Source organism: Psittacula echo, assembly GCF_963264785.1.
Source record: "Psittacula echo genome assembly, chromosome: Z".
In the NCBI taxonomy this organism is placed as follows: Eukaryota; Metazoa; Chordata; class Aves; order Psittaciformes; family Psittacidae; genus Psittacula; species Psittacula echo.
In genome coordinates, this window is record NC_137742.1 from 14,505,693 (window position 1) to 14,527,984 (window position 22,292).

General features: G+C 39.6%; 2 protein-coding genes across 10 annotated transcripts in view; one reads left to right on the forward strand and one right to left on the reverse strand.

Annotated features, from left to right (window-relative positions):
• The window catches only part of LOC308232189 (uncharacterized protein), a gene marked incomplete at both ends in the record, with an annotated part of 36,040 nt that overhangs the window by 12,402 nt on the left and 1,346 nt on the right, over positions 1-22,292 (reverse strand). Inside the window, one exon of the mRNA XM_080638266.1 lies at positions 19,052-19,289. Within this exon, the coding sequence (XP_080494392.1) occupies positions 19,052-19,289 (238 nt within the window). The remainder of the gene's footprint in view (positions 1-19,051; positions 19,290-22,292) is intronic.
• The window catches only part of NIPBL (NIPBL cohesin loading factor), a 159,580-nt gene that overhangs the window by 11,543 nt on the left and 125,745 nt on the right, over positions 1-22,292 (forward strand). The gene's annotated exons all lie outside the window — the stretch shown is intronic.

Sequence of the window (22,292 nt, forward strand, 5' to 3'; positions counted from 1 at the left end):
GCCTCACCACCCTCTCAGTAAAGAATTTCTTCCTTAGATCCAATCTAAACATCCCCTGTTTAAGTTTGAACCCGTTACCCCTTTTTCTGTCACTAGAGCCCGTGATGAAGAGTCCATCCCCAGCATCCTCATAGGCCCCCTTCAGATACTGGAAGGCTGCTATGAGGTCTCCACGCAGCCTTCTCTTCTCCAGGCTGAACAGCCCCAACTTTCTCAGCCTATCTCCATACGGGAGGTGCTCCAGTCCCCTGATCATCCTCGTGGCCCTCCTCTGGACTTGTTCCAACAGTTCCATGTCCTTTTTATGTTGAGGACACCAGAACTGCACACAGTACTCCAAGTGAGGTCTCACGAGAGCAGAGTAGAGGGGCAGGATCACCTCCTTTGACCTGCTGGTCACGCTCCTCTTGATGCAGCCCAGGATATGGTTGGCTTTCTGGGCTGCACGTGCACACTGAAGCCGGCTCATGTTCGGTTTCTCATTGACCAACACCTCCAAGTCCTTCTCTGCAGGGCTGCTCTGAATCTCTTCTCTGCCCAACCTGTAGCTGTGCCTGGGATTGCTCCGACCCAGGTGTAGGACCTTGCACTTGGCATGGTTAAACTTCATAAGGTTGGCATCAGCCCACCTCACAAGCGTGTCGAGGTCCCTCTGGATGGCATCCCTTCCCTCCGGCGTATCAACTGAACCACACAGCTTGGTGTCATGGGCAAACTTGCTGAGGGCACACTCAATCCCACTGTCCATGTCACCGACAAAGATGTTGAACAAGACCGGTCCCAACACCAATCCCTGAGGTCCACCACTCGTTACCGGTCTCCAGCTGGACATTGAGCCATTGACCACAACTCTTTGCGTGCGGCCGTCCAGCCAGTTCTTTATGCACCGAATGGTCCACCCATCAAATTGATGTCTCTCGAATTTAGAGAGAAGGATGTCGTGTGGGACAGTGTTGAACGCTTTGCACAAGTCCAGGTAGATGACGTCAACTGCTCTGCCCCTGTCCATCAGTTTCGTAGCCCCATCATAGAAGGCCACCAAATTGGTCAGGCAGGATTTCCCCTTAGTGAAGCCATGCTGGCTGTCACCAACCACCTCCTTGTTTTTCATGTGCCTTAGCATGCCTTCCAGGAGAATCTGCTCCAAGATTTTGCCAGGCACAGAGGTGAGACTGACTGGTGTGTAGTTCCCTGGGTCATCCATTTTCCCCTTCTTGAAAATGGGAGTTATATTTCCCTTTTTCCAGTTGTCAGGAACTCCACCTGACTGCCATGATTTTTCACATATGATGGCCAGTGGCTTAGCAACTTCATTTGCCAGCTCCTTCAGGACCCATGGATGGATTTCGTGAGGTCCCATGGACTTGTGTACGTTTAGGTTTTTAAGATGATCTCTAACCACATCCTCTCCTACAGTGGGCCTGGGGTCCTCATTCTCACAGTCCCTGCGTTCGCCTTCCAAGTCTTGGGTGGTGCAGTCAGAGCCTTTGCCAGTGAAGACTGAGGCAAAGAAGTCATCAAGAACCTCAGCCTTCTCCAACTCCAGGGTAGCTAGTTCTCCTGATATCTTCCGAAGGGGGCCTACGTTGTCCCTAGTCTGTCTTTTACTCGCTACGTACCTATAGAATCCCTTCCTATTATCCTTAACATCCCTAGCCAAGTTCAATTCTAACTGGGCCTTAGCCTTCCTCACCTGGTCCCTAGCTTCCCGGACAGGATCCCTGTATTCTTCCCAGGCCACTGTCCCTGCTTCCACTTTCTATAAGCCTCTTTTTTCCTTTGAATTTTCCTCAGCAGCTCCTTATCCATCCAAGGAGGTCTCCTGGCCCTCCTGCTGCACTTCCTTCTAGTTGGGGCGCAGCACTCCTGAGCTTGGAGCAGGTGGTTGTTGAATAACAACCAAGGGTCTTGAGCCCCCCTGCCCTCTAGGGCTGTGTCCCATGGAACCTTCCTAAGCAGGTTTCTGAACAGGCCAAAGTCTGCTCTCTTGAAGTCCAGAGCAGTGAGCTTGCTGCTTTCTCTTCTCACTGTCCTGAGGATCTCGAATTCGACCATGTTGTGGTCGCTGCAACCAAGGCTGCCCTGGAGCGTCACATTTCCAACCAGCCCTTCCCTGTTGGTGAGCACGAGGTCAAGCATGGCACCTTTCCTTGTCGGCTCCTCTATTACTTGCAGAAGGAAGTTGTCTTCCACACAATTGAGGAACCTCCTGGATTGCTTGTGCCGGGCCATACCTTCACTCCAGCAGATGTCAGAGTGGTTGAAGTCTCCCATGAGGACAAGGGCCTGTGAGCGTGAGGCTGTTCCTATCTGCCTATAGAGCACTTCATCCACAGATTCCTCTTGATCAGGCGGTCTGTAACAGATCCCCACAGTAATGTCCCCCATCACTGCTCTGCCTTTAATTTTGATCCACAAACTCTCTGTCAACTGCTCATCCGTCCCCAGACAGAGTTCCATACTCTCCAGCCTATCCCTAACATAAATAGCAACTGGCCCTCCCTGCCTGCCAGGCCTGTCTTTTCCATAGAGCCTGTAACCTTCCATTCCAACACTCCAGTTGTAGGAGCCATCCCACCATGTTTCTGTGATGCCTACTATATCATGCCCCTGTAGACGTGCACACCTCTAATTCCTCTTGTTCTCCATGCTATGGAGGTTTGTATAGAGGCATCTGAGCCAAGCTCCAAATGAAGCCGGCTCATTGGTTGGAGCGGCTGGAATATCTCTGCATCCCTTCGAGCATTTATTGTAGGTGCTGGCAACTGACTGGGTGTGTTGGGATGGAGTGATGCCCCCCTCTCCCAACACATCTAGTTTAAAGCTTCCTTGACCAGCCTGGCAAGCCTGCTACCAAAACCACTCTTCTTCTTCATCAGCTCAGCTCTACCAGCCCCCAGTAGACCTGGCCTACTAACTTGGGCCCCATGTTCAAGACACCCAAACCCCTGACTATGGCACCATCCTCTGAGGAATTGCACTAAAAATGGTACTGTTTAAAACCTGTTTTGTCTGCAATTCTCTAAATATCATTACATGAATAAGCCATCATAATACTGAAAGGTAAACATACTCAGTTTTCACATCACACTGTAATCTTAGCCTGCAACCTGGAGAAAGAATAATGAAAGCTATTTACTTAGTGCCATGTTAAATGATTATATTAAATTAGTAGACTTCAGAATAGGAATTCTCTCTTTTTTTTCTGTAAATGTGTTTATTCCTAACAAATGCTTTCTCTAGTCTCAAAGAAGACATAATGTCATGGGATTGAACAAGTTCTTAATCACATGTTGATAATTAGCCAATGGAGTCCAGCTCTGTAGATGGACTTCTGAGGATTCAACGTAACTTGTTAGGTCATGATAATTTGATGTTATTGCATGCTCAGCTACAGTGTACGTTCCATTGTTTATATGTAGCCTGTGGCAATTACATGTAACTTGATTTAATTTAACCCTGTTTCATCGTTGGCTAAGGAAGGTTGAATTAGTTTGCATTTTTCATGGGCTAAGTGTGTACACATAATTATTGAAAGTCAGCTGATGTACAGTGACTTGAGATTCTGGGCTAATCAACTTGCCCTAATGTGGCTGACACTCCATGTAACCCTGTGTGAACTTTGGGAGAGGACAGTGTTTGTCTGAAACAAAGCTGTTGAAGGTCTCCTACCTACACCTATAGGCGTGAATTTGCACAAGTGTTTTGGGAAGGATTGTAAAAATGGGTGAAATATCTCATTGTAAAATAGACTAATTTTGGAATCCTGTCAGAAGATTCCAGAAAGGTTGTTGTAGATATAAGCAGATCACTGTTTAAAAAAGAACAGAACAACTTACATGCTTATGCTGTTTTGTAATGAAAACCAAGCAAAATTAGAAGATAAATGTACCTTAGTTTTAAAGGTGACCCTATAGAAACAGCAGTAGTTACCAAACACATTAAATTGCTGTACAGAACTTAGAGTTTTTGTTAGTAAAATAGCATTTACTTTGACAGAAAGAATTCAGTTTCTTGTGCATGATTATGATGAATAAATATTCTGTAAATCAATTTACATACAAGTTCATTAGTAGGGTTGTGTGTCAGATAATTAAAATTATACTTCTATGAATGGATACACTTCAGTGGGTTTACACAGGTATAATTACTTGAAATTGTTAGATATCAACATACTTGCTTCCTGAAATAAGTTAGAATTTCAAGTGGACTTTATCTTACTCCCTAAGTATTAGAGTGTGCAAATACAATAAAATATTTATTCACTGAACTCAGTTATTGTAGTAGTAAATAGTCTTGGTGCACACAAAACTATTTGAATAAGTATTTTTGTTTTTCTCTTTAATATGTGGTAATTTTGTAGATTAGATTTACCCCATTGAGATTAACAGTAGCTTTAATGGTTCTGTTGTAGTTACTTAGTATAGTTCTGTGGTTAATTTGGGTTTTGTCATAATCATAGAGTGGTTAGGGTTGAAAAGGACCTCAAGATCATCTAGTTCCAACCCCCCTGCCATGAGCAGGGATGCCTCACTCTAGACGATGTTGTCCAAGGCTCTGTCCAACCTGGCCTTGAACCCTGCCAGGTACAGAGCATTCACAGCTTCCTTGGACAACCTGCTACCAGTGCCTCACCACCTTCACATTAAAGAATTTCTTCCTTATATCTAACCTGAACTTTCCCTGTTTTAGTTTGTATCCATTCCTCCTTGTCCTGTCGCTATAGTCCCTGCTGAAAGACCCTATCCAGCATTCATGTAGGCCCCCTTCAGATACTGGAAGGCTGCTATGAGGTCTCCAAGCAGCTTCTCTTCTCTAGGCTGAACAACCCCAGCTTTCTTAGCCTGTCTTCAAACTGGAGGTGCTTCAGTCCCCTTACCATCCTCGTGGCCCTCCTATGGAGTTTCTCCAAGAGCCCTATGTCCTTCTTATTTTGACAATCAGGGTTACGCACTTTATATTTGTAAGTTAAATATGTTTGTATCTGGGGGTGATGGAGGGCAGATGGGTAGCCTGTGGCCTGGGGTGCTACTTGCTAAGATGTGGTGGTAAGCTCTCACTTGCTGTGATTTCTTTGCCATAACTTAGAATCATAGAATCATAGAATAGTTAGGGTTGGAAAGGACCTTGAGATCATCTAGTTCCAACCCCCCTGCCATGGGCAGGGACACCCCACACTAAACTATGTCACCCAAGGCCTCATCCAACCTGGCCTTGAACACCGCCAAGGATGGAGCATTCACAACTTCTCTGGGCAACCCATTCCAGTGCCTCACCAGCCTCTCAGTAAAGAATTTCTTCCTTAGATCCAATCTAAAGTTCCCCTGTTTAAGTTTGAACCCGTTACCCCTTGTCCTGTCACCAGAGTCCGTGATGAAGAGTCCCTCCCCAGCATCCTTGTAGGATGAACTTCCTGAACTCTGAACACAGTGCAATAAATTCAGCACTCATGTAGCTTACTAACATATTCATCAGCGGTGTGTTAATGTACATGTTAGTTAGCTTCAGAACTTGAAAGATTTTTTTATAATTACCTGTGTAAAAGGCTTATATATAATTGGGTAGTAACTCAGAGTTACTGAGTCCACTGAGAAGCACAGAGTCATGTTTGAAAATTTTCCTTAAAATTTTTTGGAAATAAGAAATAACTACTCAACAGCCAGTGTCTTAGAAGACCTAGGAAAGGATGTTTGCTGTGAGTAAACATTAGGGATAATTAGCAGTGAGGGGGGTTCCTGGTAATAGGAACCTAGAAAACACAAATGTGAATGAATATTGGTTTATGGGAGACAGCATTTTAGTACAGAATGCTATTGTCAGTATACATTTTTGTCTCCAACGTAAATATTATCGTGTACAAAAGCATGCAGATGATAATGTCAAACATGTGGCCTGGGAAGGGCACTTGTGGTTCTGCTAGCTCTAATGTATACTCTGCCATGGCAACTGTTATAAAGAAAAAAGGATTATGAATTGAGATATGTTCCTGCATCATATCTCGTGAGTTGAATGTGAAGAGTTTGTTTGGGGTTTCTTTTGAGGTAAACAGCCAGTTACACAGGAACAGTTTTTGTTGCTGCTTAGCTGCTGCCCTTTTAGTTCTGTGTTTTATCACAGAGGTTGGTGGTGAGTTAGCAATTACACTACTGGAAAACGGGACAAACTCAGTAGCTTGACAGTCTGGATGAATAGGTAACAAAGGGCACTGTTCCTGTCTGCAGAAGTACCTGAGCATCAAATGTAAAAAGGAAAGACTTGAGACCTAGCTACCGCTTATTGCTACTGTAGCATATATGTCAGTATTGATGCACGTTTAAGGTAGTTAAGGCCTGATCCATTTCAGCTGCTTCTGTTTCTGTTCAAATGTCGTGTGAATGGTACTAGAATGCTATCGTGCTTCATTTTAATGATTTTGTATTGACAGAATATTCCCATAAAGATGTCTCTTTTGCTAAAGTAATTTCCAGTTTTGGGAAAAAATTAATTATGTTTCTTCTGTGAAAGCAGAGCTGCAGAGAAATCGGAATATTCTCCAAAATGAGCCCGTGCCTTGTGAAATAATGTTTCACACTAGAAAGATTGAGCTACCTCTGTAAAAAGTGGGTGGTATAACCTGCATCTCAGGGAAGACTGCAAAGATCAGTTGTAGTTTTTCCTCAAAAGTACTGCTGTACGAATATGTATTTATAGCAGTGCTGTGGTTTACATCTTACTTTGTACATACTCATTTTCATTCATCAGTGAATTATGGTAGACAAACAGCTATAACTGTATTTTTTCTCCTAACAGAGTAACCTGAAATAAATAGTACACTTAGTTTAGTGTATTTATTGTTTAGTTTTTAAGTAATTTAAAGATGCAGTGATGATAATTCAATTTCATTGGGGGTTTTATGGTTTTTTTCAACATTGATGGAACTCTTTGTGATACCTCGAATGTAACTTTCCTGCATTTTAAAATCATTCCCTTGCTAGGAAAAAGGAATGTTTTGTTGCAAATTGTTGCAGTTCAACACCTTATGAAAATAAAGTGGTCATCCTACAACTATATAAATTCTATTAAAAATTTTAGCATGACTGAGTAATCTAGCTTTCAGTTCAGTTATTAATTTCATTTATCTGCATGGTCAATTGTGTTCATGTTCCTGTAGTATATGGGCCATGGTTCTCCTTTGTTTAGCTACATCCAGGTGCTGTCTGAATTCAGTAATACAAAGCTTTGTATTAAAGCCCCAGAGAAATTCAGGGCTATAATTGGCCACACTAGTGAGTTTTAGATCCTTCAGAAAAGATGGTCGTCATTTGCAGTGAAGTGCCTGGAGAATAAAGTACACAGAAGATAAGCAGAATATCTGTGGATTGGATACAGGCAGGGATGGAAGGATTCAGTGTGGATTCCCTTGTCATGATCTTACCAAGGACTAATTTAACCTTCATAAGGTGGTTCTTGGGCTTTCTCTATATGCTCATAACATAGTCAATATGGCAGTTCAGTCAGTAACATAACTGAGTCCCAGGCCTAAGACATGCTTCTCTCTTATTTTAATATATCAATTTAGAGTTTAGAGATGTATTTCTAAGATGCATGTGGATTTTTCTGTAATCTCTATAGTGCTATCTGCAAATTATAGAAATGCAGTTCACAAATGGGAAAATATAATATTTGCTTGTTTAGTCATTAAGTGATGACCAGCTTTCTCATATTGGAAGGTGTGGCTTACATATATAAATAATGAAAAAAAGCTTATCTTACATTAGTAAATAGAGAAGCAATAGGAGTGCATTTATCCTCTCTTGAGACTACACCAGTCGCTTGTTTGAAGAAGTAATTTTAAGAGCACTTTTTTATTTTACTATGTAGGGGTTTTTTGCCGTGTGTTTTGTCAACCTCATCATCTTCTTGCTTTTGTAAATGAGAGCTTGTGTATCTGACATAATTAGAGTATACTTTCTGGAAAGACCATGCGACTGCTTCAGAAAGTGAAGTTGGAAACAGGCTTAACTAAATCAAACCAAGCTACTTGTACACTGAGACTTAGATTTCTGCATTTTTTTGATGTTACTTTAAAAGTGTAATCCTTTTTTGTTACTAAAGGCTTGCTCATCTCTTCCATCTTCCTACCTGTCCCCCAATTTTGAAATTTGCTGTTTACTCAAGCAACTCTCATAAGTTATTGAAGAAGCCATATAATGAAAGACCGCTCTGGAGGTTGGGGGGAAAATAAAAATATTTCTCATCCTGTTTTATTTCAAAGCATTGACAGAAGGGGTTGGTTGGGTAGAGCATGAATGAAGCTGTAAGTCCTTCTCCAGTTTGTGTGTTATGACAGATTAACAAATGAGAGCTTGGCAAGCATGTGATATGAACAAGAGGGAAAGGCTTTTGTCCCTTTCTCACCTTGCAAAATATGAACTGAATGGTCTTGGCTTGGGTGAGTTGAGTAGGTTTGTGGGAGAAAACTTGATTTCTGAGTGTGTTCTGAGAGGGCATGTTTGTTGATTTGCAATAATGTCATCATTTGTTTTACAGTGTTGCAGTGCTTGATTAGCAGCAATTTTATAAATTATTAGGAATTCTGATTTTCAAAGTATGTTGCTAAAATAGATCCTGAGAAATGTTTTGGTTGATTGGAAGGTGCTAACAACTTAAAAATTTCAGTATAATAGAACAGATAACTCTGCATAGATTTTTTTTTTTTTCCCCACTCTTAGTACACTTATTTTCTTGGCTTTTGGAGACATACAGATTAGCATATATGAAGATGTTGCCTTGTTTGCTTATTTGTATTTAGTTTTAGCAATAATGTGAAGTAGTGTGAACTTCCTCTCTCTGTGTCATGTTGTACAGTTTTTGATGACACTGTACTCCAAAGTGAAATGAAAACAATGTATGGCATCTCTGATCAAATTCTGGAAAAATGTCAGTAAATATACTTAGATAAACGTTTGAAAACAGCATAGTGGTATTCGTAGCGGGGAAAAAAAAAAAATCAAAGTGTACTAGACTTGCAATTAGAATGTAACTGAAGTGTTTTATTTTAGAAATATTGTGATGGTGTGAAACTGAAATACCTTAGTTCTGTTATTTTAAAATAAAGTGTATTTAAATGGAAGCATTTTCTAAATTATGCCCACTTTGACAAATGACAGTGTTGAGTGAAACAGTTTCAACTAAAACATTCTCAGTTTAGTGGACAGCTGACTGAGAGAGAAGATCTGCATAAATGCTTTCTCTCTAGCCATCAGTGGTGACAAAAGTGGGATTTTCACCAGTGTCTCTCCCCTGTTCTTTATAGGGGTCTTATGTATTTCCATGAAATCTGAATAATGTTGTTCTGGCTATCAAATAATTTCTCTTTCTGTACGTGTATAGGATAGTAGCTGTAAGATCTCTTCCAGTTCTTGCATGTGCTTCTTGCTTTTCTTGTTATTTCTAAATCACAAGCCACTTCAGAGAGCTTTGGATAGCTTTGATCTCATGGATTATTTAAAATTTCTCTAAACAGGCAGGTTTACCAAGAGGCTACTGAAGATGGCTAAGACTTTTAAAGGTGGTTCAGTTGTTTGGTGCTAATATGGATATTTTTTTATATTCCTTTAGCAAACAAAAAATTTCTGTTTACCAGATGTGAATTTAGAAAATAATAAGACACAGAGGGTTAAGATGTCTGTAGTTTAGTTTGTAACCTTTCGTTCATAGCCCTGTCTACTGTGGTTTTTTTTGTGAGGTTCATGTTACGGGACAGTTGTTACATGGTTATACAGCTTCTCATCTTCAAGATTACTACATCTAAGTTTTCTTAAGCTTAAAAAAATACTGTATATACAGTAGGCCAGCTAGGGAAATTATGGTGATCAGTGAAGTATAACTTTATAGCTGAATTTTCTAATTTCTTGTACTATAAAATTGTAAGTTTAGTTATAAAAGTTTGACAGTATAGTACTTAGGCTTTGTAAAGTCTATTAATACAAGCTTTTGTGGATAATGTAAAATTAATCTTTTCAGAGTATGGGAGTTCATTAGAAGTGACCATGCTTAGCACACCCTATACTAAATTATTGAATTGTTACTCTGTTTAGTCAGTTTGTTTACCTGAAAATTAATACTTTCCCCACAATAAGTAGAGCAAGAGTTTTGAAAGTTAGTAAGATTAAACTAGTTTATTAAAGTAGTTTATTCAGTACTGTTGAATTACAGGGTTTAGTTGGTAGTTGATATACAGGACCATGACCTTCTAACTCTCTAGAACTAAAAGTAAGGAGAAATACTTTTATTCAAAATTGATGAATAAAACCTCTGTAATAAATTCTATTAACTTTTTGTAGTAAGAACCCTCCTTAAAATTGCAGTTTAATTTACATCTGTGAAAAGTATAGTCTTTGAAAACCAGATTAAAAATCTGTGATAGTGGTGTTGCATGCAGTCTATACATAGAGTCATAGAATCATAGAATAGTTAGGATTGGAAATGACCTGAAGATCATCTGGTTCCAACCCCCCTGCATACTGACTGAAGAGTCCAGTCTGGATTATGTATTTCCACTTCCCTTGTTCTGTGTTTGAGGTGGGTTTGTGTGTGTTTGTTTTAAGTTATGTATGAAACAGATTGTCACATGCCAGAGTTTAACTAAGAAAAACACTAGTGTATAATTTTCTAGTTTCAGAGTGTTTCTTCTTTTAAACCTCCTTTTGATATTGCTCATCCAGCCACACCTGTAACTACAGCTTTAATTCTTCTAAACTAAAATAGTTGTTAATTTAGGTACTGTTACTGGGCAAGTGTTAGTGGCCAGAAATTTTCATTGATAGCATTAATTCTGCTTGTGTTATTTGTCTGAGTGTATGTCTATATATAATACAAAGAAAACTGACATGTATAATTTCAAAAACAATTCGTACCAAGCAGAAAAAAAAAACAACCAAACCCAACCAAGAATACAAGCAGTAAACTGTGACTCCTAATGAAAAGAGTCCTTCTGGTTCCTAAAAAATAGCCTTTCAGAATATTTGATTATTTCGGTGTGATGTCAGTTGCCTTTCGGTCTCTTTTCTGAAACTATGGAAGATCTATCTCCCTGTGTTGGAAATGACCTTCCCTGGGCATCCTCCCTACTCCTGCCTGTCCCCCTCATAAGAGTTGGTTTGTCCAACTGAAAATAGTAAACCACTGCGATAGGTAGCACAAGATCAGACCTTAATATTAACAGTAACCACGTTATTCTTCTCTGTACTTCAGCTTACCTGTGTAGTATAATTTCTTTACCTGGCTTCAAGAGCAAGTGGGTAAAATGTGATAAGATGGTGTAGGTGATATTATTATAAAACAAAAAAACCCAAAGCTTTGCAACTTTTGAAGTTTCTAGCACCTTAGCAGCAGAGAGCATTTCTGCACCCTTTGTCTAGTCAGGTATCACAGACAGGTTGTGCCTTATGGCTCTTGAAATTGGATGATTGGTATTAAATTGTTAAGAAATGCTTTTTCCACCCACTGCTTGAGAGATCTTGGTTGCATTGTGGCAGAAATCGTGACAACTAGGTAGCAAGTTTTTTTTAAAAAGTTAACCACTTGAATTACAATACATTGTTCTGAAGAAATAACATACAAATGTACATTTTTAAACAATGTGTTCTTGCAGTCTGTTGATTAATCTTTGCCTTACCCATATGTTTTGAATTTGACTTTGGACTTGCCATTCGCTTAGTAGATCTCATCAAACTCCTATGTAAGGTTATACCTTAGACAAATTATACCTTGATTTCCAAAACTTTTTGTGGTGCTTGACTGAGGCAGTCTCAAAGATTCTCTCATTTTGACTAATTTACAACACTTGCTTATAATTTCTCAGAAGCACCAGGTGCTAGAACCTGCAGTCCGAAACTGGTAAAAGTGAGAGAAGTCTTTCTTAGCTTACTTCGTCAACGAAATTGCTTATCAGAGGGCTTAAAACCACAGACAGGTTTTATAACTTTAAACTGGGGAGAAAATAATCAGTGAAAAGCTTTTGAATAAGGAGTGTATTTCCTTTGGGCATTACGTAGCATGGCATCTATTCTTAACTGAACTCTGTTTCTAGTGGAGCTGTATCTGATTGTGAATAGCATAAAAACTGACATGGCCTATGATTCTTACTGTTCAGGAAAGAAAAATCAGTAGAGACTAATACTGCAGCTGAAAATGTCATAGTGTTAAAACTTCGAAGTGTGTTCAGTAACTGCAAAATACTGGAAGCAATTTTTAAAACACTGTTTTCCCAAGACATTTTTTCTGCTTCTCCGATTTCTATCATCTTTTTTTTAAAATCCTTATCAAGTTTACTCCTGCAAAGATCTTCATGTGACCAAGGAATTGCAGAAACCGTTCTTTTGCACGGGTATTGAAAAACTTCCAGTGACCTAAGCAAGTTTCTACAGGTCAGTAATGCCTCAGCAGCTTCCATCCCATACAGAAGGCTGAAAGTGATGAAATACCAGTGGTACACAGGTGGTCGCATATTTTTTTATACGACTTCTCTTTTCTCTGTGTTGTGTCTTCTTAACAGTACAACAGAAATGCCATGAATGCCTGTATTAGCAAAAAGATTAGTAAGTGCTTCAAAGTGAGGCCAACTGTTTCCTTTAGCTTTCCTTTCCACTCTATTCAGTGGACAGCTTGACCTCCAGCTCCAAATTTTTTTTATATTTTCATATTGCAACTTTCAGATTGCACGTTGTATCAAAATTTTCACTTTGTAATCAAGGGGAAGAAAAGCAAAAACACCCAAACCATATCAGAAGTTACGGACTTTGAAAGTGCTTGCTCTCAGTCAATTTGATTGTACATTTAATTTTGTGATGTTAATTTCCAAAAATGTGGAGAGAGAAGTATAAGGATAATGTCATTGTACAAGCCTTATTCCTTGTTCACAGAATTCAGGCATAAGACATTTTTGCTAAAGGCTACAAATAACTACTTGCAGTTTAATGGGCAAGTGTCTCCCCCACCATGTCTTATATTAATCATGCATCTTCGCGTACCAACTTCTAAAACTCAGACAACTTTCTTCTACTTGACAGGCCAGTGAAAAAGTCTGCAGGACCCATAGATTTTCCTAAGAAATATTGCTACTTGAGTGCAGGCTTTACTTGCCTCTTCATAAAAGTGCTGCTAGTTTTCTAGTATTTACTAGTAGTGTTATTTATGAATCGTAAATCATCTTGGCTCCTAAGCAGAAGAGGGATGTGGACCTGTTGGAGTGACTCCAGAGGAGGCCATGGAGATGATCAGAGGGCTGGAGCACCTCTCCTGTGAAGACAGGCTGAGACAGTTGGTGTTGTTCAGCCTGGGGAAGAGAAGGGGAGACCTTCAAGCAGCCTTCCAGTATGTAAAGGGGGCCTGCAAAAAAGCTGGAGAGAGACTTTGTAGAGCATGTAGTGATAGGACAAGTGGGGGTGGATTTAAACTGAAGAGGTTTAGGTTAGACATAAAGAAGAAGTTTTTTTTTACCGTGGGAGGATGGTGAGGCACTAGAACTAGTTGCCCAGAAATGTTGTGAATGTCCTATCCTTCAAAGTATTCACAGGCACTGGTGGGGATCGGAGCAAACTGGTCTAGTGAAAGGTGTCTCTGACCATGGCATTGGGGTTGGAGCTAGATCTTTAAGATTCCTTCTGACTCAAACCATTCTATGATTAAGCTTTTTGAAGAGGATTAGCTGATAGTGTTGAAGGCATTGCCAAATATTTCTGAAGTTTCTTCCAGAAGCTGTTATTGCTTTGAAGGCATGTATACATAGTTTGGAGTCAGGCTGTCCACTGAATAGAACTCAAGTCAGGGAAGGGCTTGCCCTTAATATCTGAAATAGGAACCTGTACAAAATGAACCATTTTCAGTGGAGAGTAAGTCCACTGAACACAAATAAATTTGAAGTACGCTATATATTCACAAATGCCATCCCCACAATGTCACATAAGGGGCTAACTATCTACATGTAAATAGAAGTTTCAGACCTCAGCACTGAATTGTTCTCAGTGGGTCTATTCAGTAGACCAAAACTTCCTTCCGATGCACTGGTAGGGGTTTGTTGGCAGTGTAACATCAGGTGGAGTTTGAGTTTGGTTCTCCAGAGACCACCATGGACAAATCTTATACAGTATAAAAATTGAAATCGTGATAATTTTGCTGACTTCACAGTCTGCAGTAGTAGCATCTTGGTCCTACTGGTTTTTGTTATAGAAGTACCAGTGAAAATGGCCAGAACTTGCCAGTGTTGCTGTGCTGCAGAGCTGTGTAAGGTAAAGGTTCATGGATTCTGTAGAACAACATGATAGAAATTCTTCCATGACCTGCGTCTATCTGAATAGTGGGTGCTACAGTGACTGTATGTCTTTATTTTGATGTGGATAGATTTTGTGGTTTAACTAAATACCATGTAGCTGTTCGCTCATTACCCACTGCCCCCGTGAGACAGGGAGCAGGAAAGTGTAAAAACCCGTGGGTTGAGGTAAGAACAGTTTATGTATTAAATATATTTATAATTTATGTATTATAATAATTTATAATATTTTACAGTAATTCATATAATGTAATAATTAATATAATATAATAATAATAATGTAATAATAATAGTAATATAATGTAATAATAAAAAGGGAGAGGAAGGAATAAGCAAGTGATGCACAATACAGTTGCTCCGCACCTCCTGACTGATATCTAGCCCATCCCCAAGGAGCAATCGGCCCCTTCTGTCCAACACCTACAGTTTATATACTGAGTATGACATTCTGTGGTATGGACCATCTCTTTGGATAGTTCAGGACAGCTGGCTGTGCTCCCTCCCAGCTTCTTGTGCTCCTCCTCACTGGCAGAGCATGAGAGACTGGAAAGTTCTTGACCAGGGTAAGTGCTACTTAGCAACAACTAAAACATTGATGTGTTATCAACATTATTCCTAGACTTACAGCCAAAACAACAGCATGGCACCAACTACTAGGAATTAAAATAACTATCCCAGCCAAAACCAGTACAGTAGAGTATATGGTGGTATCTTAAATCCAGCTTATTTTACATTGTTCTTGCGCATGATTTTTGACATAGTGATGCTTATTATATGATTATCCTGCCAGAGGTACAGATAATGCAAGGATTTTACTAGAACAGCTGAAGGATTTTGTCAGGTGTGTGGGACAAAGTAGGGTGTTTGACAGTGGACTGAACACTGGATTGTGGGTGATTGAAGTGTCCAGTTTCCCCATATAGACCAGCTCTTGATAAGATGGTAGAAACAGGTGAAACAAAAAATTACCTGCTTTAGAACACCAGATACTTTTTATGATACTTGGAGATGAGAAGCCTTTCACTGGAGAGTCATTTGCATCATTGATGGTCAAGTTCCCATAGCCTTTCTCTGGTTTGTTTTCTTTGTGTTGGTTGGTTTGTTGTGTTTTGTTTTTTGGTTTTGGGGGTTTTTTTTGTTTGGTTTTTTTTTTGGTAGCTTTTTAGCCATGAATATCTGTATAGAATTTAAGAATTTGGAAATACTGGTATACTGGACTAAAGAAGTCCAGAAGATTTGTGCTCTGAAAGATTACGTCACTTTCTCACCATTGTTTCTACTAAAGCTTGTATCCATACACTACAGTGTTGGTCTCCTCTCCTGAGGAAGCAAATGGGGCAGGATTAATCCTAGTTTTATTTTGCATTTCTGTAGGAATAGTTTCTCTTGATCTTCACGAGAAGCAGTGAGGACAGCATGGAAGGAAACTTGCCTAATGAATAGAACTGAGAGAAAAAGAAAGCAGTAAGACCTATAATAATTGAATTTGAGGAAAGGTTTCTGCAAAATAGTGTTTTTGAAGAGTTGCTGGTAGCAACAGTAGTAGGAAAGGAGGCATATTTGGTTTTGCTTTAGTGGTTGAAAATACAGAGGCAGAGGCAAAGGGAGATAAAGAAATGATTAGTGCTTTTCTCCTGTTTCTCAATCCAGCTTTTAATTGCATCAGAAATTTAAAATACATATTTCTTATTGAGTACCCCCTTTCAGTATCAGATTAGGTCATCTTATTCTTACTCTCCTATTTGTATACTATATTGTCCTTTCTCATTGAAATGAATAATGAATTGGAGACAGCAAGTGACAGTAAGCCACTGAAACAGTTCAGTTGTTACATGAAACTTTATCCTGCAGTGTATGTCAGCACTCTTAGTGCTATTACTCTCATTCAGCATCTCTGGTTCTCAGGTTGTCCTGCATTTATTGTCTTGTATGTTAAGTTCTGTTTAGTATTCCTGTAAATAGATGTGTTAGAGAAAGTCATGGGACTAACTTTTCTTAATTGATCGTACTACTTCTTGCTCCAGTTTTTCTGTTTATGCACACAATACAGTAAGCCATTTAAATTCATGTATATTGTGAATGGTCTAAATTAAAAATAGAGGAATAACAGTGGGATGATTCAGACTCCAGCTTCTGTCTTTAATCCAAACTTGCAATATGAAACACGTACTTTGTTAAAATTACCATGCTAACGCAAAAGTAAACGAATCCTGATCTAAGAAGCATATGTTTCTAAGGCTAAACTTTCATTGTCAAAGTATGATAGCATAATGTTTTTGGATACTGACAGAGGCATATTTGCACTTTTACTGTGTATCAGGTGCAAAGCTTCAGGAAGTTACAGTCATTACCGTAGCTCAGCTGATATACAATAGCCTGGAGAGCTCTAAGCCAGAATATTGACAATACATAGATAGATGAAGTATTGATGATTGCAGTTCTTGTATTGAAATAAATTAAAACTCATTCAGAGATTCATCAGGAAGATAATAAAATCCATTCCTGAAATGTGGTTTCCTTGCCCACGGTAGGGGGGCTGGAACTAGGCAATCTTAAGATCCTTTCCAACCATTCTGTGATTCTAAATAGCAGTTTTCAAAGGGAGTGAAGGAGTGGTTAGTTCATTACCTCAGCAGTGCAACTGTCTTCTAAACCTAAAGCAGCAGTAACCTTTCAGTCTTATAAAAGAAGGAATAATTTATGGGTACATTAAGTAAGTAAATTCAGTTATGTTTACAAGTTTCTTTAAATAGGGAATACAAGTTGTACCTTGTGTATGACAATCAGCAAGTGTTCTGTGAATTGTTAAAAGAGATTTTGGGATAGAGAATGTAAAAGATCTGTGGTGAATCTAAGAAATGCACTTTGTGTATGGAAGACAAAGCAAAGCATTTATCAGTATGAAAGGGGCAAATGGTAGTAGGAGCTGTCCTTACTGACTATGGAGGAGGTGGAAGGAAGTGTGATGTGAGACCAAGTCTGTGATATGTAACATCAAGTGGAAAAAAATTATGCAAAGTTTTGCAGCTGTAACATCGTGGGGTAGAGATGAAAGCTGGTTGAGGATACAAGATGAAAAGGTGGACTCAAAATACCCTTATGACAGTTGTAACAATGAATTATGCTGTGGGCCATGAAGACAAAATCAGTCTGAAAGCAGAATGCAAAAAACACGGTCAGTTAAAAAGGAAAAAAAAGATGCTAACAAAATGGAGTGACTGTGACAGAGGACTACTGAGACAGTTAGAGGGTGGAACATGAAATGTAAGAGAATCTAAAGTAGCTGGGTTTCTTCACCCTGGTGAAGAGAAAGTTAAGAGAGATTGAAATACTGTCTTTAACTAGCTAATGAACATTTGTGTAGAAGAAAGCTCATCTGAGATGGACAGCAGAAGTAGCAACAGCTACTATTGCAAAAAGGGAGATACTGGTTGGATTTAACACGAAAAAATTCACAGTGAATCTCCATCCTTGGAAGTATTCAGAATTTGACTGGCAAGGCTCCTAGTACCGACATAACTTTGAACCTCGTCCTACTTTGAGCAGAGTCCAGCAGTCCGTCTAAGCCTAAATAGATCTATGATTTTGTTGCGACTTCTGCTTAGAATCATTATCTATACTTGTACCAAGAGGAGGTACTGGAGGAAAGCATTGTTAAAATACTGGACCAGTTAAACCTTACTTGGATGATGTATTTAGTATAATCCCAGTGTGAATGTAAAGTTTCATTTAAGCACAGTACTTTGAGGTTATACTCCTGGCTAAGATGACTTATATTGTACCTCTCATGGACTTGAGGAAATTAAATATTTCAGTTAGATTAAGATGCTTATCTAAAAGGTAGTTTTTGAAATGTATCTTCAGATTTCTGTATCCAGTTTACTGCATTTCATATCCATTTTTTGAAATTCTATGTTTAAATGATGAAAGGAGTGGGAATAGTTAGTTGTACTAAAGTATCTTCCATAGAGGTTTTTTCTACATGATGTAACTTATCAATCATAATTACTTGTTTGGTTTCTTCCTCATATTTTCATTCTTTGTCTCCTATTGCTATGGATGGACTTTTTGCAAATAGAGGCTGTTTTATACCTTTAACTCAGTTTCTTTCACAGTAGTGAATTTGATCTTTTCTACAGAATGTAGTTTAATCTTTTAGCTACTGAAAAGTTAAAATAGTGGTACAGAATCTCATTTTGCAGGTAAGTGCAAGAAGGAGTGCATTTTTATTATAAAGCTTGTTTAAAACATTGTTAATAGTAAATACATGTTCTGAAGGTGGATGTACAAGCTCTTTGAAACAATGGATTCATTAAAAAGCTGTGAATAAAAAAACAATTGTAGAGTTGCTAGCTATTGTCATTAGAACGAAGTTTGGGAATACCTTTTAGGAAAAATTTGATGACCTTGAAAGCTGCAGAAATAGGAGGATGAAATTTAAGTGCCAAATGTTGATGCATTTAGAATCTATTTTGAGAGGTATGTCTGTGTAGAGATACTGAAGAATCAGAGTATATGTATTGGTGCATGTGCTCCAGAAAAAAACTAATCAGATGGTATCAAATGTAGACGTTAGTAAGAAGACTGGGAAATTTATTTATGTGAGAACTTACTTTGTAAGGAGGAGATTCTCAGCATAATTTATAATGCAGCAGTCTGAACTAATCTGTTTACATGGCTTCTGGGCTTCAGCTGGCTTTATGTCTGGCTAGCTCAGAGTGTTCGCTGAGTGGTACTCACCTGTTCATGCAGCAGTTTCCAAGGTTTTCTTCTCTCTTGTTCCATTTCAGGACTTTGTGACCATGCTCTTTTTTTGGATGTATTTTTTGTGTTTTGATTTGTTTCTTTTTGAAGTGGTGGTCCAGCTGTTGAATTTGTAAAGTTTGTAAACTGGTTGTGTTCTGTAGCTCTGTCTTTAGGGGGATTTGCTGAGGGATGGTACAAATGAGCTCTTTCAATATACTGAAAGCATTCACACCTGGAAAGGAGAGGAGCTGCAGGCAAAGATGATGCAAAAAACAGGGACTGTAAGCTGAGTCTGGACTCTGGAAATTGATATAAAGCTCCAAAATGCGAAACAATGGGATACTGGAATTATGGTCCTAAATAACGATGAAGCTGAAATATTTAACTAGTTAAGGAGGAAAAGTTGATAAAATTACTAAATGCTTGAAATACATTATGTGGTTTAAATAATAAGGGTCTGGACCTCAAGATTAGGGTAATCGTTATTTCTTAGGCAAGCAGCATGAGAAATTGTTTAATAACTTCTGATGCATTTAATGTGAAAAATCTGTAAAAAACAGAAATTACAAGAACCCCAAAATTACATTACTGTAATTTGCCATATTTGGTGTTACAGAATGACTGTTATACCTTCAGCTCCTGGTAGTTTTAGACTGTACCTGTTTTTAAAAAGGAACTTCATTTCTAACTTAGCTTTCTAAATAGTACTCTGAAAGTGATATTATGTGGTTTGTTTTTTTTTTTTTTCTTTTTTTCCTTTCTGTTGGCAATATAAAGTGATTGCTGCTGCTAAAAGGCAGATGAATTTGTCCCCCTCACTTTGCTCAGCTGGAACTTACTATTTGTATGCAAATCCACTTGGGCTAATAAGATTAAGATTTCCAGATATCTTAAGGTGGAAATGAAACAAACATTTGTAGAGTTGAACTGTTTTCATTTAAAGATTTGTGCAAGTATAGCAGAACCTAAAAAAGTGGTGTGATTGTGAGGAAGAACCTGATTTGATGCTGTCTTTGTAGGTGGACACGAGAAAAACTATTTGCTTTGTTGCTTTTTCTTTGAAACAAATACAGTAAGTGGTGGTGTTGATTTGTAATCATAGTGCTATAGAAGCTATTTGTTCAAGATACAAGAACGACGTTGTGCCATGAGATTCATAAAAACATACATAAGACCAGGCTGTGAAACTTTTTTGCCAGTATCAGCTGTATCTGGAAAAGGACTGCAAGTCTGAAGCCTTAAGACAATTTGTTACTGCAAGCTTCATGTCAGGGATACCAATGTGGATTTTTATTGCTAATGACTTTCAATTTTATGGTCAAAATATGCAAGCTTAGTCTTTATTTTTTCCACCATAAATTCCTCCCAGCTTCTAAAATCCAGAGCTGCATTAGTTTCCTGGGCTTTGACTTGTCATCAGGCAGGTAGTACTGTGTGAGTTACCATTAGTATAAACTTCATGATGTGTAGAATATGTAGCTTATGCATTATGGCCATAAAATAGTAAGCAAGCAAACCTAAAATTTTATTTCTAAAATGATCAAAATGAAAAATACAGACTGTCCTCATCCGTGATTGATTACCTGTTGTGTGTAGGCTGTATTAGTTTAGACAGCCAGCGTGGCCAACGTGGCTTTACTACAGACAAATCATAGAATAGTTAGGGTTGGAAAGGACCTTAAGATCATCTGGTTCCAGCCCCTCTGCTATGGGCAGGGACACCTCACACTAAACCATGCCACCTAAGGCTTTGTCCAACCTGGCCTTGAAAACCGCCAGGGATGGAGCATTCACAACTTCCTTGGGCAACCCATTCCAGTGCCTCACCACCCTCTCAGTAAAGAATTTCTTCCTTACATCCAATCTAAACTTCTCCTGTTTAAGTTTTAACCCATTACCCCTTGTCCTGCCACTACAGTCCCTAATGAAGAGTCCATCCCCAGCATCCTCATAGGCCCCCTTCAGATACTGAAAGGCTGCTATGAGGTCTCCACACAGCCTTCTCTTCTCCAGGCTAAACAGCCCCAACTTTCTCAGCCTGATCATCCTCGTGGCCCTCCTCTGGACTTGTTCCAACAGTTCCATGTCCTTCTTATGTTGAGAAGAGCAGAACTGTACACAGTACTCCAAGTGAGGTCTCACGAGAGCAGAGTAGAGGGGCAGGATCACCTCCTTTGACCTGCTGGTCACACTCCTTTTGATGCAGCTTTCTGGGCTGCGCGCGACCCAACCTGTAGCTGTGCCTGGGATTGCTCCGACCCAGGTGTAGGACCTTGCACTTGGCATGGTTAAACTTCATAAGGCTGGCATCAGCCCACCTCACAAGCATGTCGAGGTCACTCTGGATGGCATTCTTTCCCTCCAGCATATCAACTGAACCACACAGCTTGGTGTCATCAGCAAACTTACCGAGGGCACGCTCAATCCCACTGTCAAAGAGTGGGATTTAACATCATATGATTTAACATCGTGCTTGACCAATTTGGTGGCCTTCTATGATGGGGCTACAGACCTGATGGGCAGAGGCAAAGCAGTTGATGTCATCTGCCTGGACTTGTGCAGAGTGTTCGACACTGTCCCTGAATGGCATCCTTGTCTCTAAACTGGAGAGACATCAATTTGATGGATGGACCATCCGGTGGATAGAGAACTGGCTGCATGGCCACACAGCCAAGAGTTGTAGTCAATGAATCAGTGTCCAGTTGGAGACCAGTAACGAGTAGTATCCCTCAGGGGTCGGTGTTGGGACCGATCCTGTACAACATATTTGTCGGCGACATGGACAGTGGGATTGATGTGCCCTTGGCAAGTTTGCTGATGACACCAAGCTGTGTGGTTCGGTTGATACACTGGAGGGAAGTAATGCCATCCAGAGAGACCTTGACACGCTTGAAAGGTGGGCCAGTGCCAGCTTCATGTTCAGCAAAGCAAAGTGCAAGGACCTTCACCTGGGTCGGAGCAATCCCAGGCACAGCTACAGGTTGGGTGGAGAAGTGATCCAGAGCAGTGCTGTGGAGAAGGACTTGGGGGTGTTGGTTGATGAGAAACTTAACATGAGTTAAGTTCACTGTGTGTTTGCAGCCTAGAAACCAACCATACCCTGGGCTGCGTCAAGAAGCATGATGAGCAGGTTAAAAGAGGTGATCCTGCCCCTCTGCTCTGCTCTTGTGGAAACCCACTTGGAGTTACTGTGTGCAGTTCTAGTGTCCTAAACATAAGAAGGACGTGGAGCTGC